The sequence below is a fragment of the Centroberyx affinis genome, unplaced genomic scaffold (genome assembly GCF_046629955.1).
Source record: "Centroberyx affinis isolate AG114_WGS23_722 - 3 ecotype Tasmania unplaced genomic scaffold, CSIRO-AGI_Caff_v1 ptg000129l_1, whole genome shotgun sequence".
NCBI classification, from domain to species: Eukaryota; Metazoa; Chordata; class Actinopteri; order Beryciformes; family Berycidae; genus Centroberyx; species Centroberyx affinis.
Window position 1 is genome coordinate 7,501 of NW_027278829.1, and position 18,513 is coordinate 26,013.

General features: G+C 40.8%; 2 protein-coding genes across 2 annotated transcripts; both read right to left on the reverse strand.

The window, feature by feature from the left end:
• Positions 1–6,274: 6,274 nt before the first annotated feature.
• nhp2 (NHP2 ribonucleoprotein homolog (yeast)) lies at positions 6,275–11,465 on the reverse strand. The gene is made up of 4 exons (XM_071529885.1): positions 11,158–11,465; positions 9,927–9,996; positions 8,384–8,489; positions 6,275–7,169 (listed from the first exon to the last, which is right to left on the reverse strand). The coding sequence occupies exons 1-4, from the start codon at positions 11,315–11,317 to the stop codon at positions 7,044–7,046; spliced, it is 462 nt and encodes a 153-aa protein (XP_071385986.1). The 5' UTR covers positions 11,318–11,465; the 3' UTR covers positions 6,275–7,043.
• A 193-nt stretch (positions 11,466–11,658) lies between these two features.
• Positions 11,659–18,291, reverse strand: LOC139652920 (cornifelin homolog B-like). The gene is made up of 3 exons (XM_071529879.1): positions 18,137–18,291; positions 15,645–15,799; positions 11,659–14,159 (listed from the first exon to the last, which is right to left on the reverse strand). The coding sequence occupies exons 1-3, from the start codon at positions 18,237–18,239 to the stop codon at positions 14,034–14,036; spliced, it is 384 nt and encodes a 127-aa protein (XP_071385980.1). The 5' UTR covers positions 18,240–18,291; the 3' UTR covers positions 11,659–14,033.
• Positions 18,292–18,513: the final 222 nt, after the last annotated feature.

Below are 18,513 nucleotides of genomic sequence, written 5' to 3' on the forward strand. Positions count from 1 at the left end.
ACACACACACACACACACACATACACACACACACCGTATCTCTCCTCATCTGTAACGTTAAAGGCCCCATATTTGTGTATGTGTCGCTAGTTTCCATTCTGACATTTAACGAAGGTGGAAAAATACTCAGAGACCAGATAGATAGGGGTCAAAAACACAGTTGTGCACACACACACACACACACCACACACACCACACACCACACACACCACACACACACACACACACACACACACACACACACACACAGGGTTGGGCTGGACACAGACATACCTAAGTGAAAGTGAAATATTTTTCTTTCCACTCCTATCGATGCAGGATCAACCCAAACTTTTTTTTTTTTTAAATGTTTTTATTATTTTGTCAATATTGTATCATCCCCATGTAATCAATCCAAACTTCAAAGATTCACAAAAACAAGCATCACAGTAAGATAATATAATATACTAAGCTTCATTTCCTGGATCATCAACATGACACACAACTCTTAGTCATACTTTGACCTTTGAAACCAAACACACTCAGAACCTGACAATAAATACAACTAAATATTCCCAGATAGTCAAAATAGTGGCAGAATGTCACGCATTAGACAGGTATGAGGTAAGGCAATGAGATCTTACTTTGATCTTACTTTAGTCAGCTCGCATGATGACATCACAAGTACAACTAATCTAGATTTAGTACAAAAGTCAGGAAGTGGTTGCTTGAAAAAACACCTGTATGATGGTGTGAACTGGTTTTGACGTTTTAAGCTTTTTAATGTTCTTATTGTATTTTTTTTTTGCATTTGTTTAATTTGTAGCTACTGTGGTATTGATTACTGTTGTTTATTGACTAGCCAAATGCACTTGTGTTATCTGTGCTGCTGATATCAGGGGCCACAATGGAAATAAGTCTGTGACTTCATGTAAGGTAAAGTAATCCTGCCTCTTGTCTTTGTTGAATAAACTGAACTAAAACCAGGTGGAAAAAAGTCAAAGGATCAGAGTGTCAGCTTTTGATTTTCGTTCTTTATTGGCCATCATGTTTTAAAACACACTGAAACAAGAAACCCAGAAAAAAACATAGCAGATTTAGCTCACTGTTCATAATTACAGAGAGAGAGAGAGAGAGAGAGAGAGAGAGAGAGAGAGAGAGAGAGAGAGAGGAGCGAGAGACAGACAAACAGAGACAGAGAGAGAGAGAGACAGAGAGAGAGAGAGGGATAGAGAGAGAGACAAACAGAGACAGAGAGAGAGAGAGACGGAGAGAGAGAGGGAGAGAGAGAGACAAACAGAGACAGAGAGAGAGAGACAGAGAGAGAGAGACAGAGAGAGAGAGAGGGAGAGAGAGAGAGAAACAGAGACAGAGAGAGAGAGAGACAGAGAGAGAGAGATGAGAGATGGGAGATAGAGAGTGGGAGATAGAGAGACAGAGAGAGAGAGAGAGAGACGGTGAGACAGAGATAGAGAGAGAGATAGAGAGAGAGAGAGACAGAGAGATAGATAGAGAGAGAGAGAGACAGAGAGAGAGAGAGAGAGAGAGAGAGAGAGAGAGAGAGAGAGAGAGAGAGCAACATTGAAGTGAAGGTCATGCTCCTCTCCTCTCTGATACTGATCTGAGGACAGGTGTCACTTTCCCTCCTTCCTTCTTATCTGTTCCTCTCTTCCTGCTTCCCTCTGTTGTTTTTTCCCCCATCATCCCCTCTTTTCTAACGCTTTCTGCACTATTTCAACATATTTTCATTCTTCTTCTTCTTCTTCTCCTCCTTCAACTGTGACTGCTTCTCCCTTCTCTTTATCCACTCTTTCTCTGTTGGTAATCAGCTTTTTTTTTTTCATCCCCCTCGTCTCCGGCTTCTCTTTTTATTTCAGATTTACACCTGCTAAAGACCTGAAATAATTTAACTAATAATAATACTAACCACTCTGGTATTCAGTGGAGAGTTTTAGTGTCCCATCTTGGTCTAACTGCAAACAGCACAGAGACTTTTCCACCTTGACAAGAAGAAAACTCTGGAGGAAACACTGAATACTTGGATTTTGTTTGGCATTTTCACAATTTTAAAATATTGAATACTGGCGATACCAAATATCGGCTATCGACAGCTTCAAAACAATCTGTATCTCTCGATCCCAGAAACCGAGGAGCGCTGATGCTTCTTCAGGGGAAACTGAGTCAGCGCTTTTTAGTTTTCCCTCAGTCACTCTCACATCCACTTTTTCACTCATTCACTCTGAAGCAGGCGGTGGGTGATGTTGCAGGACTGTATTTTCCCTGACCATGACCATAAGTCAGAACAAATTAAAAGCTGAATAATATTTTCGGAAAACACCTATTTTTTTCCAGAATAAATTCCTGTACATTCGACTCCACTTGGCTGTAAAAGTGATCCTGGAAAAAAGTCAGTTTAGCCTTTAAAGAGAAATACCAGATTGTGTAAGAAATCCTGATGTTAACTGTTATGATGTTGGACAGTCCAGTCAGTGCTGATGAACATGAGAGACCTCTGAGACAGAAACCAGAGGATGAAGATTTGATCCTGTGCTGCTGGATACTCTGCACTATCATCTACCATCATCTACATTTTAGTTATTAAGTTCCTAGCTGACAGGAAACCGATATAAGGACAATTTCCATGGTTGCTCGTGGAGAGGTGGAGCTGAAACCCACATAATGCCTAAAATCCGCAAAATTCCTCTGTGAAAATAATGAAAAATACATATTTTTGCCACATCATGCTAACGTTCTCAGTGATGAAAGTATTTCTCCACTGTTTGTTATGCATCTCTATTGTTTTCCTCTGTATTAATGTCCATTGATGCTTTGAAAAAAAGCACTTTGTGACAAATCTCCATCTCCATTTCTCCAGATCCAGATCAGGTTTGTCAGGTTCCTCAGGTTGCTGCAGCGTATTCCTCATCCGTGGTACGAAGTCTGGTGTTTAGTTTCTCCTCTTGGCTCATGTAATCCACAGGTACAGCGACTTCAGAGCAAATGGTTTGAGAATTGAACTGAAACGTGTTCCTGTCTGCTGTAGTTTCTCCAGTCGGAGCTGTGCTGAGGCTGCTGCTGGTTTTATACTGAGCCGCTTCTTCACAACAAACAACTGGGACAGTTTCTGTCTGTTTCAGCATGAAATATGTCAAATATCAACAGCTGAGTGTGGGCCACACACACACACACACACACACACACACACACACACACACACACACACACACAGGCTGCAACTAGACACACTCTCAACCCTCAGTGTTATCCTGTTTCACCAGTGCCATAAAACAACTTCAAAAAAATGCTTTTGTGCTGTGTAATGTTCTGTGGTATTCCTGCTGTCGACCACATCAACAACAAATACGATGCATCTTTGACTTCTAGTTGTTTCTCTTTGGTTACTTTTTGTCAGTGGTGGAAAAAGTCCTCAGATCCTTTACTTATAATTAAAAGTAGCAATAATAATGGAAAAATACTCCAGTAAAAGTAAAAGTTCTGCATTCAATATTTTACCTCAGTAAAAATATCAAAGTATCAACAGTAAAATGAACTGAAGTATGAAAAGTAAAAGTCGTCATTCTGTCTTTATTATTGAAGCATGAACCTGTCAGAAGTATTTTAATGTTGTCGGTCTAGCTGCTCCATATACTGTTGGGGAGTTTAAACTCTAACAATGCAACATATTATATGAGCTTATGGTACGTTTTGCATGTAAATTATTGCTTGTTCTGCAAAGTAACTAGTAACTCCAGCTATCAGATAAATGTAGTGGAGGAAAAAGTAGAAAGTCTCACAGAATGGAAATACTCAAGTAAAGTGCCAGAAACTCAAAACTGAAGTAGCCTACAGCAGTGATTCTCAACCTTTTTCATATCAAGGACCCCTAGTTTAGTCCACATTAGGGCCACAGACCCCTTTTTGATGAGATGTTGTCTCTCAGACCCAAATCTGAGAATATTTTTACTGTCAGATATGATTTTGTCCAGAATTCCATGACTGTCTGTATTGTAGGTAGAGAGATAACAGTGAAACTATGATCAAAACAGTCATTCTTCTACATTCTCTAACTTCCACCTCTAACTCGAACTCTGCTGTCGTTTTGGTCCTAAATAAATACAAATACAGTCTGTAGGGTATGACAGTGCTTCAACACAAGGCCAACACAAACCCAAATGTCCTGTCCATATTATATTATACAGCGCTGCCATCTTGTGGCCAAAAATATAAATTCTAGGCACGGCACTTTCACTAAGAGCACGGCGACACCATGCTGCCACCTTGTGGCTGAAACACCGAACAGCCACTCTTAATGTAGCTCATTATTTTATCATCAACCATCCAATTAGTTTTACAATATAAACTTTTAGCAGACGCTCTGATCCAGAGCAACAGTACAGTGAGTGAACACCAGCAGGAGGTAAGCAGCCTGTTGGTTCAGAGTGCCACAAACTTAAACAAGAAAGGTAAAAACATCACTATTAGCAGTTATGTAAAGTCAATAAGCAAGTTTAAGTATATGAAGCCTGAACAGTGTGTGTGTGTGTGTGTTGGGGGATACAAAGCCTGTTCAGGTCAGAGGTCAGGGTTAATTACAGGCCAGGTGCTTTGATTCAGTGCTTTTATCACAATGTTAAATCAGCATCACACTTCAACCTGCAGCAGAGTCACATGGGACCACACTGCAAAAAATATTAAGGCAGTTCAACTTAAAAACATTAGTTTCCTTGCTGCCTTAAAATTGTGAGTTGACTGAAGTAGTACTGAATAGTTAGGTCAAAGGTCATTAGTTAGTTGTTCTAATGTAGAAAAGCTAACTGAGTGAACTTAAGACAATATGTTCAATCAACAAATGTCTAGTCATGCTGATTCCTGTTTCCAAGTTGAATGCATTAATTGATGAACTGAAATCCAGTGTTATTTATTTTTTCACAAGGTTTGCTAGGTTTAAGTTCGAATTCCTCTTGCATCACATGATTAATACACAGTTCAGCATATAGTCTGCAGCTGCAATACACTTAACTTGTAGTGGATTTTACTTGCCATGTGCATCAGAGAGAAATTTACTTGATTGTGAATTCCCAGATACATAGATAAGATAGATAGTAGATTGTATCATGTTTTTTTTTGTTTGTTTTTTTTTATCAGAAATTGATCTATTATTCACCAAACATACATACATAACAAGTCTCTATCCTGTAACTTCATTCAAACCAGAAGAAGGAAGAGTTTCTGGAGAGTTAAACCGAATGCAATGCATCCTGGGAAGTCTGCTAATAAACTAACAGTGTTGAGTTCAGTGAATGCTTTATAAGGTGTTCTTTCAACTCGTAATTTTAAGTCACAAGATGCAAACTCATGATTTTAAGTCATGAAACTCATAACTAGCACTTTTAATTTGAAACTGACAAACATTGTGTTAATGGATAAAGATGAGTTGAGTTCACTAAATTGCACTATGAGTTTTTACAGTGCAGAACAGGGAATTAGACCAAAACTGCATGTGCTTAGCATGTTGAGTAACGTTGAGTTGACCTGGGACATGGGACCAGTACATGGGACCAGTTCAATTCCACATACATGTGATGGACACACGAGGCAACTGAGGATTATTCCAATTATATGACTCCTTCAGATGAAGCTTTACATGTACTAAATTTTCAGTTTTGATGCAACACTCACATGGCAAACGATGTGTGGTGACCAGAGGTGGGGACTCGACTTTTAGACTCGACTTGATGCATGAAGAGAAGACTTGAGACTTGACTTGGGTTCTGGTGACTTGGGACTTGACTCTGACTTGTACTTTGATGACTTGAAAAGGTTTCTAAAGTCTTGACTTCTTGAGATCTTGTGTTTCTGTAAATGACTTAGATTGAAAGTGATGAGATTTGTTCCAGCAGACGACTGAATTTAAATTCTGTTTTCTGAATTTGTATGGAATGATTGAATTTATTGAAGTTGAAACTGATTCTAGAAATCAAACTCATGATGCTCTTACCAAGTTTTTATCCTATTAAAACCATATTGCATTGAAAAGTCCTAGATATTTAGTTTTCTTTAAGATATTAAATTGATACTGGACTCTTGATTTGTTCTGACTCGACTTGCTGTTCTACATTTAGACTTGAGACTGACTTGGGACTTCAGCAACCTCTGGTGTTGACTGAACAATCCTAAACACACTGGCTGTAAAGTTAACAGCTGTAAATCTAATCTGATTTAAATGGATGTTGGAAGTTTTCATCTGATGTTTAAATAAGAGCAGAATTGGTCAGACACTTCATTCAACAACAACTTGGGTTAACATTTCTTTTAATTAAAAAACAAGTCACAATCAAGATTTTTTAGTTATAATTTGCAACATCAAACAAATACTTATTTGAAAACTTAGGGTGATACATCATCGTTTCATATAAAACAAAATAGACCGAACAGCAGAAACTCATGATCCCTCTGCAGCTCTATATCGACTCAAGACTGGTGGTTCCTGGAAAAATGAGTCCATGTAAGGAAGTCTATGACACAATTTGTGAGAAAACACATTCCTAGCTTTGCTGTGTGGAATCATATATTTTCAAAGTTGTTTTTGCCTGGAAATCTGGCTTCTTGGACCTGCAGCCTCTGAGGACACGAGGTCTAGAGCCTGAACAGCAGAAAGGCTGAGAACTGCTGCTTTAAAAAGGACAAAACCTCTACTGTCTTCAACTCTAAATGCACAACATACAACCTTCACATGAGATTTGCAAGCATTGCTCATTTTGAAAACGTAAAACAGGCTTTCGTTCTTCGTTTGAAGGGTTTCACTTAACACAAAAAGGTCCTAGTTCATTTCACACGGTCTTTGTGAGCTTCAGGTCCTGCAGTGGGATCACTTGTGAGGGTGAAATTCAAGTCCAAAACCTCTAAAACAATGAAGAAACAAAACAAAAACATCCCCTTCCTGGGAAAAAACCCAGAGCAACGTTCAGCTTGAAGCTCCAGAACAGTCTGAGTGTGTGTGTGTATTTATTGAGTGGGGGTTGGGTCTTGAGCAGTGTGTGTGTGTGTGTGTGTGTGTGTTTGCTTCACAGGGGCTTGGGCAGGCCGGACACCTCCTCCAGACACTCGTCGTAGGCCTCCTGGTATTCCTGGTGCGGTTTGATCAGGATCACGCAGGTCGGCCTCTTGGAGCCGGCCGATGAACCCAGATCCTGCAGAGAGAGAGAGAGAGAGACAGAGACAGAGAGAGAGAGAGAGAGAGAGAACGACAAGAAACGTTTAGATCGTTTTCCCGCTTAGAAAACACCTGTGGGAACTAATGAAGAGATGGAAATTAAACTAGATAATTGTTGATCAGGATGGGGAAATTAAACCCGTTCACCCAGCGACTTGAGTTTCCAAGTCATTTTACCAGACATCAAGAGACTGGGAAGATTGTTTTTTTTTTTTTCCTACCAGACACTGAAGCATGAGAAACACTCACTCACTTAATGTTGCACGGAATAACGCTGCTGAAAAGTTTCTCCACAACCGCTAAATCTACTCAGTTGTGGTTCTTCTCGTTTTTATCATCTGTCTGCATAAAAATTGACATTCACAAGCTAAATCCTCTGAAAGAAAAAACAAAACAAGACACATTTTTAATTCATTTTGCCTTACATTGTACCAGGAATGCTCCAGATGACTCAGGGTTATCATTTGCACTTTGAAGTGTAAAATACTGTATTTTATAGACTGTTTTAGAAATGACAAACAACCCAACCAAGAGGTATGAATGGTGAATTTATCCTCAATGTGATGTTAGTAGACTGTTTGTTATCTGTAACTAATATTAATGTCTCGAAAGGTGATGCTGTGATCGGTTATTTGGATAAATATTTAGATTTTTCTTTTTTTAGTTTTGGTATTGATGTGTACTATTCGTGACCAACAGTGATGACCCATGGGATGCTGCACTGCGATTGGTTAATTGGACTAATGAACCCACTGTATCCACCTGTAGTGGCTCTTTTGTTCTGTGTGTGTTTGGTGTTCTGCTCACTTTGCTCTTTATTTGTATGATGTGTTATTGCATGTTAAACTACTTCATGTGTTATTTCGTGTGACTTTGGGTTATTTCATTGTTTCAGCTTTTTTGTTTTGTTGCAAAGGGGTTTGTTATAGAATTCTAATACTAATTTCTAAAACGAGCCCAATCCGTGCAAACGGATTTGTAAACTGTGCGAACGGAAACGGTTTACAAATCCATTCGCACGGATTTACACATCAAGTTTTTTTTTCTCTGTAGGAATCTGAAACATCTTCCTGAAAACATCAGCAACAACTTCTCTTTCTGCAAACTCTTCTGCTCTCATCCGCTCAACCGAAACTCCCTGAGAGGAGCTGTGAGTTTCCTCCTGGCGGCAGCGACAGACAGGAGACTCACCACTTTGGACGGGATGTAGGCGTACGGCAGACTCCTGTCTTCACACATGACAGGCAGGTGGCAGTAGACGTCTATGGGCAGAGTGTCGCCCGCCAGCACCACAATGCTACAGACAGACACACAGAGAGAGAGACGTGTTAGTGTCAGATCCCCTTACACCCTAACATACATGAACTATAAAAGTGCCTTCTTGTGGCAGGGAAAAACTGCAGCTGATAATAGGGCTGAACAATTAATCGAAATTTTATCGAAATCGCAATATGGCCTACTGCAATTTTCAAATTGCAGGAGGCGCAATATTTGTTAAAGGTGAAATGTGTCAAAATACCATTTTAAATGAAATATTGTGGTGCTGCAGAGATGTCCTGGCCTACACATCATATTCTACAGACTTAAGAAAACATCTTTGTTTGGTACAGATCCCCGCAAAAATCACACCATAATCATTTTAATAAGTTTTTCAATGAAAATGAGAATAATGATGTAAAAATGATTATTCCCTCTAATATCGCAAATCATATCGCAATTGCAATATCAGTCAAAATAATCGCAATTAGATATTTTTTCAAAATCGTTCAGCCCTAGCTGATAGCTCGATAACGTCAGCTGTTCCCCGGGCAGAGACTGATCTGCTCTCCACTGTAAACAAACTTCTAAATCTGACAGAGACACTGAGCGCGTTTCATGTGGCGTTTCCTCCTGCTAAACATTCACAGTGGGCAGCTGGTTCTGCTGCGTTCACGCCATGTCGGATTTACCGTTAATACGAGCTGCCGACTGGGACACACAGCTCATGTCTGCTTCCTAGTAATAATAATTAGGACATGTGGAAGTTTTTTTGTGGACTTCTACATCTCCCACTTGCCGTCATGAATTGCATAAAGGCGGCTGACACAGGCGACAAACCAGGCAGTGAAGCCTCCTATGTTGGTGTTTTTTTGGTCCTCGGTGTCTTTCAAAAGAAGATAATATTGATCATAAAATAAAAATACCAACAAGGCGGAACGCTACAACAACTGACTATCGCCATCTTGGATGTGGGCGTTCAAATGAGCTGAACAAGCCGTAGCAATGAGACGTCTTGTCATTCTTCGCTTCTTTCCCTCTAATTATTCATGCATTAATCTTTGTATAAAATGGCCTAAAATGTTCAAGATTTCCTTTAACTGATGGCAAATATAGATGGAGGCAGAACTAACTACAAATGTGACTTTAATCTTCACTCTCAATGTAGATTTTATTCAAACTGTGTTGTCATACAGAAACACATGGCTGTGTTGATGAATAGCAGATTCTTTACAGTGGTCTCCATGGCAACAGAAGATGAAGAGGAGAGGGTGTGACGCTGTTCCAGTCCTGTTTTTATACCGCTTCACACCTCCTCCTCGTTCACTGTCTTTCCCTCCACATGATGGACAGAACGCATATCAAATGGCCAGAGACCGAACCGTCCTCCTGCCGCGCCCCTGACCTCTGACCCCTCTGGTTACATGTGTACATGTACAGTAGGCAATGACACCCACAGGAGATGCTGGTAACTCACCCTTTCTCTCCTTTGTTGATGAACTTCTGAACCTCTTTCACTCCACGTCTGATCTGCTTCAGCTTGGCGGCTGGAAGGAGACACAAGCCATGAAGATACAAACCCAAACGACCGGTTATTAGATTTATGGTTTAACAAAACAAATTTCAGATCTGGAGCTGGATTCATCTACACCACACTCTCTGGACTTTTAACTGGACTATTAAAGCATGATACTGAAGTTGGCAACTTATTCGTGGGCTGTCTGGTCGAGAACATTTGTATTTTTCCATCCACAGACGGGACCTCGACTTTTTAATAACTATGTTTGGGTGTTGACCCAAACAGTTTTTCATAGTTAACTTGACAACTGTGTACATTTGCTTTCTACCTGTTTGCTAGGGTTAGGGTTAGGGGCCTTACCTCTACCTACCTAAACGACTCAATATTCTGACACTGGGGCATTACAGACAATGCAACGGAGTATGAAAATCAAGAATTATGAGAAATGTTTACAAAAGGTTTGGCTGGGAAGAAAAACAACAAAGCCACTCCAGTGTTTCACAAGTGGTTTGTAGTTCAATCTTAAATTCTTAAATAATTGGTCATTTGGCTGCAGCAACAACAGAATGGCCTACTACTATGTTCTCTTTCGAATGTAAATGCAGTCACACCAAACTCCATTGAAACATCTGGCAATCAGATGCTGCCTTGCTCATCGGCCAACGTAACAAACGTCGTAGAAGTTGACTTAAACCCCGTTTCAGAACCAAACGGATCCAGTCTTCAATTCGGCATACACCAAGCAGCATTTTATTATTTCAAACTGGGTTGCCTGACATTCCAACGATTTTCCTCCACCAAGACAGCACAGAGCATGCAGCGGCCATAGTGTCAACCGAATCCAAAAAGTTGCCATTTTATTGAAGACAAATGGCTGCTTGGTGAATAGGACGTATGCCGAAATTACCACAAGCACCCAATGCCATATAAAATCTCTCATGTGCCGTTTTACAACGTCTGTAACGTTTGTCGACACGCAAAAAAACGATTCAACTGCTGGATTTTTCAATGGAGTTTGGTTTCACGTGAACGGAACATATGGCGGCTAACCAGCCAGAAGCTAAGATAATGGCAGAAATCCGGGCTGACTGGCAGCTAACAGACAGGCGTCACTGCCAGCCTCGGCGACAAGTTAAATTTTACCATTAGCCGATCTGATTCACTCTTATTATTGTCGTCGACTGTTTACCCTTTTTGACGCATTTGTAAAGTTTCTTGCTGAGTTTCCGTGTGGCCAGCGGCTGGGCGATGGGGTTGATGTTGGCGATCAGCTCCTGGTAAGACTTCTCGTTCCCCCCGGCGGCCTCCTCCGCTTCCACCGCTCCCTTCTCCTTCTTCGTTTTCGTCATTTCTGATCGTTGAGTCTGATTTAAACTAATTAATCGATATTGATGAGGCGGTTTGTGCTGTGTTGGTAGTTGATCTGCTATCTCGCTAGCCGGACAACATGCTCTCGCTGCAAGAAAGTTACACACGTGCTTCCCCTTCTTCTTCTCTGTTTACGGGCGGATCGCGAATAAGTCACAGCGCCGCCTAGTGTACCGGAGAGTACTGGCAGGTCAGAAACAGGAAACACAGGAACACAGGCAGGAAGACAGTGATCTTCCTTTAGAAGTGGTACCAAAATAAGAGTCATATATTTGAGATGAGATGAAACTTTAATAAACCCCATGGGGAAATTGCATTGCTGGAGAGAAAAAAAAAATATATATATTCAAGATAATAAGGGGGATATAAACATAACACAACTGACATTGACACAACTAATACTGAAACATAAATTAAAAGTATGACGATAATTGAACTAATAACAGCAGTCGGACACACTGAGGCAAGAAAAAATCTACAATATGAAAATATACCAAAAATATGAAATATATGCAGTATTAAATACATGACAAATTATAAAAATAAATCAAGATATATGCAATATATAACAAATGAGAAAGATCTGTGCATTTGAAGAAAACAATTATATGAAATCACAGCATATATACAGGATGTGCAAAATGTACAGTATTCACATCATCCAGGCCTACAGAAGGTACATGTGCAGAAAGTGTTTGCATGTACAGCAGACAGACACGCTGCAGGCATGTACGGTGGCCCTGAGGTGCCAAACTAAATCACAAAAAGAAAATAAATCAAAACAACATTTCAAAAAACAAAACAAAATCGCAAAATAAAACCACAAATTGGAAAACAAAACAAATAAAAAAATCAAAACAACATTTCACAAAACAAGAAAAAAAATCACAAAATAAAATTTGTTTTGCACCTCAGGGCCATACCTTGTAAAAACTATTCACTTTATCAAACAGCCTATATTCAGTTTACACATGTAGATAACATATATACAGAATGTGTTCATCACTAGCTGCTCATCCATCAACAAGGTGGAGGAACCACATAGAAAAACTGCAAACATGTGAACGGCACAAATGCGTTGTTGTCTGTTCTCATGATCAATTTCAATCAAATTTCAATCACTAAATACCAACATGAGCAATTCTGTCTAAATATTTTGTGATATAATCTACAAATATTAATACTCAATGTGTGCCTGGAAGGTAATGTACGTGCCACCGTACAAAACTCACCAGAAACAAGATTTTAAAAGCAGATTTTCAAAATTGTCTTCCTGAGGAGCAGCATGCCCCGGACGCACAGCCTGAAGTAGAAAAAAATAATGGAAAATAATGAAAGACATGCCCACAAGTGACAGGCGGTATTTAACTTAATCACATATATATATTTTTAACCATTTTAACTTGAATCAATGTTGTTTATTCCTAGCTGTCTTGTTTGCAGCTTGGTAATGATGACTCAACATCCTCGTTGTTTTTGGTGTTACAGTTAAAGAACAGCACCACTTACAGCAACCTACACACTGAAAACTTGTTTGTGATATAAATTAACAATATTCTGTATGTGCAACACTGCATGTTCCCATTGTTCATATTACGAAAAAGTAATGCACCCTTGATTCGTACTCTACCAGGGATCCTCAAACTTTTTAGGAAAATCTTCATTGTTGATTGCATTTTGAATTGTACAATCGTCTACACTGTATGTGTGGAGTTAGTAATATAATGATGAAACCTAGAATTGTAATAGTCTTACACATTTTCTAATTGGGATAATTTCTAGTGAATTAGGTTATAGTGAAATTAAATTGTTCCTCATGTTGCTGAGGACCCCCTGGAAACCCCTCAAGGACCCCTGGGGGTCACAGGACCCCACATTGAGAGCCCCTGTATGCATGGCCAGCCACATAACCTATTACTGTACAAATACAACTTAGGTTGGGGTTAGGGTTAATCTTAGGGTTAGGTTTAGGCAAATAAACTTTGGTTGATGTTGGGTAAAGTTTTGGTCATGGTTAAATAAAGCGAAGGACACACTAGGCGACTTTCCCAAGGATTTTCAGTAAAACTCTTTGAACATGAAAATCTCAATAAGAGTAGAAAACTTATTCCCATGAGTTGGGAATTGAATCCGGGTCGTTGCAGTTGAAGCTAAACGTCTCCGCCCGTCCGACCTTTACACTCTTACACCACTCCTGCTTAGAATATAACACAAAATTAGGGTTTATTCACTTTTTGTAACTGTAACTACACATTTGACGACACCAGGCTGAACACTAAACAGTTCAGGAACCTCAGCCTGCATTCCAGAACTAGGCAGCAAAACCTGTGCTGCGATTACTCATCCAACAAAAGCCAGTGTCAAACTGCCAAACGAGTTCAGTCTGACTGCATGACTGGGGAATGAGGCAAACTCCAGTTAGCACGGTACTTTCTGACTTCAAATTCCAGCCATTAAAGCGGACAGACTGCCTTGCTCAATCACAGTAAAATCTCATCCACATCTCAACAGTTTCTTCAACATCTTGAACTTTCCTCTTGAGGATCAACTGAAGATTCTTTACTAAAATATTTATCAAATGATTCCACAGTTTTCTGAAGCACATCAAGTAGACTTTTGTGTTATTTATGTTCCTCAGCCACTGGTCTTTTCTTGAGCCAGGGCAGGGGTGTAAGACTGATGTGGACCCGGGACGGTTCATCTTCTGTGGACGATGTCTCCCAGCACAGCGGGGAATTTCCTTGTCTTCATCTCTCTGGACATCTGGCACCAGACGCAGGGCGAACAGCAGGTGGCGCACACACAGTCCTGACACATGTTACCCTGGAGACAAACAGGACAGTGTCAAAGAGCGAGACGACTCAGTCTGAGAGTGCATATTGTGTGTGTGCATGACTTCATACAAGTTATTCTAAGTTGTGTTTCACCGCCGTTAGGTAGTTTGTCTGTCTGTCTGTCAGCAGGACGTCTCAAAAACTTCTGAACAGATTTCCAAGAAGATCGACCTTGGACCAAGGAACAATTGAATAGATTTTGGTAGTGATCCAGAGTTTGGATTTCCACCATTAGGGGGCGATCACACAAGAAGCGTCGCTGTAGAAACGCGTCACCAGCAAAACCATTGTTTTCCTATGGTACGGCAGTTGTTAGACACGCATTTTAAATATTGTCAACTTTTTAGCGCAAGACGCAGAGTCGCACCGCTCGTCAGTGTCACACTTGGGCCAGGCAGCTAATCAAATCAAGCAAAAGGCGAGCTTTCCTTCCAGTTTTTATGCTGTTTGATGTGGTGGGAATGGTGGGACACTGGCAAACACAGATGAAAAGCTGATATTAGCGGTCTTTAACCCGGTCGCACATGCAGCCCTGCTCCACAGGCGCACCAAGCTGTTTTTCCCGATGCGGTCTGCCTACGCGTTTTTGAAGCAGATGATAATCTTTTTTTTGCCGTAACTATGAAACTAACAGAGACAGAGACTCCAAATGCTAAGATGATGTTTGCAGACTGCACAATTAATTCAAATATTCATCAATAATCGCATAAAGCAATTTTTTGTTTCCATTTTCCACCATTACTAATCATGTAGTTCGGTGATATTGAAGTGTTTGTTATATTTTGAGCAACGACCGAAGTGGATAAGAACGCTTCAACCCGACGTCAGAGAGGAAAATCCTGAAAATGTTGTTTCAGTTCCTAAAAGTGGATCATCGCCTGTCATCTGGAGGCACTTTGGTTTTAAACCAGATGACAAACTAGTACAGATTCTGCGCTGTTTGCCTTCGGGTTGCAGCTGCACCCCAAAGTAATAAAGTAGTAATATTTGAATTTTAAAGACACACGCCTTTCTAGCTGCTGCTACTTTGAGAAATGTATATGTTAAGGTGGAAAAATGCAACAAAATAATTTTGTTTCCTGAAACTGAGAAAAATAATCGTGATTAATAATTGGGATCACATTATCTAGCAAAATAATTATGATTATCATTTTTTCCATATGTGTGCAGCCCTCATTTGCAGACTCAAAAAATGTATTTAACTTCAAATTTAAGCGATTGTGTTTGGGTTGGAGAATGGTTCAGCGTTGGCGGAGGTTTGCGCTCTGAGTGCCTTCTACTATTACGTGAAGAAGGAAATAATACAGAATGTAAAAACCAACAGCAAGTAAGATAAGGTGTATCCGCCTCTCAGTAGAATGTCAAATTTGATCAAGCGATGAAACCGTTAATACGTGTTGCACAGAAGGAGTGACATTCTCACTTTATCTGAATAGCTCAGTTCTGCAGTAGAAATTAAGTCTTATGGCCTTACTTTGATGCCGTAGCGTTGGCGCATGGAGACCCTCATCGTCATGGTGACGGGCGGGATGCAGCCAAAGATGTCCAGCAGGGGGAGACAGAGACACTGACCGTACGCCTTGGTGGTTTTACAGGCGAAGCAGGGACAGCACCAGAACCCCAAACAGCCTTCCACACAGGGAAACACGCAGAAATGTAAAATAAATACAACGACAATGAATACAGACGCTGGTGAGGAGATGTTTCAACAACTAAGACAGTAAAGGGCTTTTCACACAGCGCTTAGCCCCGGGCTAAGAAACGTTTCACACAGGCAAATTCAAAAGTGGGATAACCCTGACTTTAGCCCAGGGCAGCTGGCCCTGCTCCGGAGCAGGGTTCAGGCTTATTCCCAGAAAATCGTTCGCCATGGGTTAAATGTCTGTGTGAAACGGGGTTAAGCTAACCGTGGGCCAACTGTTAGCCCGGGGTTAAAGGATAAAGCTGGTGTTTTTTAGTGCATTTCTTATAGTCAACAAATCCTATGAAAATAACAAAATCAACAATGCGTTTGCTCTCCTCCCGTTACTTTCTGACTTCCCACATTTTTAGCCGTCAACCCGGAAGTCATTGGCTCCAACTGTAAGCTAAAAACCTTTAAATACAGCTCACAAAGACATAGTTTCACTTTTAAAAATTGCTAACTGTTACCATGAAAATCAGGCTGTCGTAGTTATTACCAAATCAAATTCAAATGGGAACAAATTCTTCATTACGCCGGGGACTATTTTTGGTGCTACAGAACTACATTCCTGAGATCGCAAAGTGTTTACAGCCGGCTTATTAAGTTGTTTGAGGAAAAAGTGGTCCGGCCCGGTGCATGGTGATGATGAAATATGCTGCAGAGCAGCAGCATGGCTCTGTGACGTGTTTTTAATCATTTTAACAAAATCATTGCTGATTTTGTTATTATCATAGGATTTAATTAAAAAACACCAGCTTTATCCTTTAAGATAACCCTAGGCTAAGTCTGTACCGTGTGAAAAGCACTAAGACATGATGACACATGGGACAGGGACAACAGGACTTCACCCAGAGTGTCGGGGTGCAATCACCCTGTCAGTGTGTTTTCTTTGGTCTGAAACATTGTTGAAAAGTTGAGTTTGTGTTTTTTGTATTTGGCTTGTTTACGTTCACACTGACCAATGACAAGTGAACCAGGGTTTAGAAACAAAAGTCACATGACTAACTTGTCTCTAACCTACCAGATTAGAGATTTTGGAGTCCAAACAAATCTGAATCCAGTTCCTGTAACTTTAGCTAACATGACCCATAATCCCTTGTGTTTCGGGGTGGTTTCCTGTAGTTGGTTGGATTAATGAACCGCACCGCAGTTCTCTTGTTAGAGGACTGAGACTATCGGTGCCGTTATTTGGGGCCACCAGAGTTCAAAGGTCATCGTTCTCACCTGGACAAACCAAAGTTCAAAACCGCTCAGAACATACTTGGTGTGAACACACTCCAAGGCGCATGCACGGTGTATATGTCTGTATGCAGGAAGACACACATGCAGAGAAACCCTCACTAGGATTACAGCTGATACTTTTGATCCATGTTGTTGGCGCTGTAGACAACATTTTGGCATGCAGAACCTTTGTACTGCTGTGTTTAGAAGTGAAGTTTATGCCATTTCAATCAGGAAGACTACCTAAATCCAGCCACCTCTCACCCACCTTCATTAATGCTTTCTCTTTACCCAATCAGAGGTGGCGGATACTTTCCCTCTTTTTCCAGAGAACCAATCAGAGTTAGCCGTCACTTCCCTCTCTTTTTCAGAGAGCCAATCATCTAAGTGACGGGAGTATAAACACATCACCTATGCTATTGTGCTACTCACAGAACTATGCTGTATGCTGCTGTCATTCCAGTCGCTGTGCTTACCTTCGCCCCTCCTCCACCCTCCACCACCAATGTCCAGGCTCCAGAGGAACTCCCCTGGGGGGCGGGGCTTCCTGGTTCCCCAGGGGGGCGGGGCTTCCTAATTCCGTCCATCCACGGATGTAGGCTATTCCTAAATTCATTTACGGGAGGAGTTTCTCCATGGATGCTTACGCCAAAGTTTCCATAATGCTTCGCTTCTGAATAAAGTTTTGATTTGAGCGCTCAGCCTAGTCTCTCCTGACTGAGACAGGATTGAGAAGATTGGCATCAAAATATAATTGGAGGCAGATCACTCACTGACTATAGTAATAATCGGTGATACATTTGAACAATCTGATTACTTTCTATTAGTTTTGTGCACAGCAATGTAGGCTAGTAATCCATTGCTGAGCAGACTGACCTTGTGCCTGTATAACTGACCTCAGATCAGCTTCTTCTGAGAGACAAGTGCAGCCAGCCACTTACAGTCTGTTCAGTTAAAACTCTTGTAGCTTTTGCAGCCTCGAGATACCCATAATGCCCCAGACCTGTTCACACGTCCAAAAACACAGAGGTGACATCATCCGTCAGTCACCGGGAACTTACAGTCGGCCATGTCGTCGCAGCAGTCGCAGACTCCAGACGCCCAGTCATCCGTCTCACTGGAAACCACCAGGCTCCGCGGCTGACTGAAGACCAGGGAAGTCATTCTGATGTGATGATGTCTAACTTTAGAAATCAGCAGTTAGACATTATCACGTTTCACATCACTGACTGCTCAGTACATATTGATTCTGTGTTTCCTTTAGGGGGCTAAAAATATCTTTCTATTTTACTTGATTTGATTCTTTTAATGCAGTGTATTGATTTCCTTTTGAAAGGAAGAATTGAGGGAGTTCACTCTCCAAAAAGTTATAGCGCTATACATATTTTTGTCCGGTGAGGCTGACAAAAGGTCTTTTAAGTTGTGATTATCTTTGGAG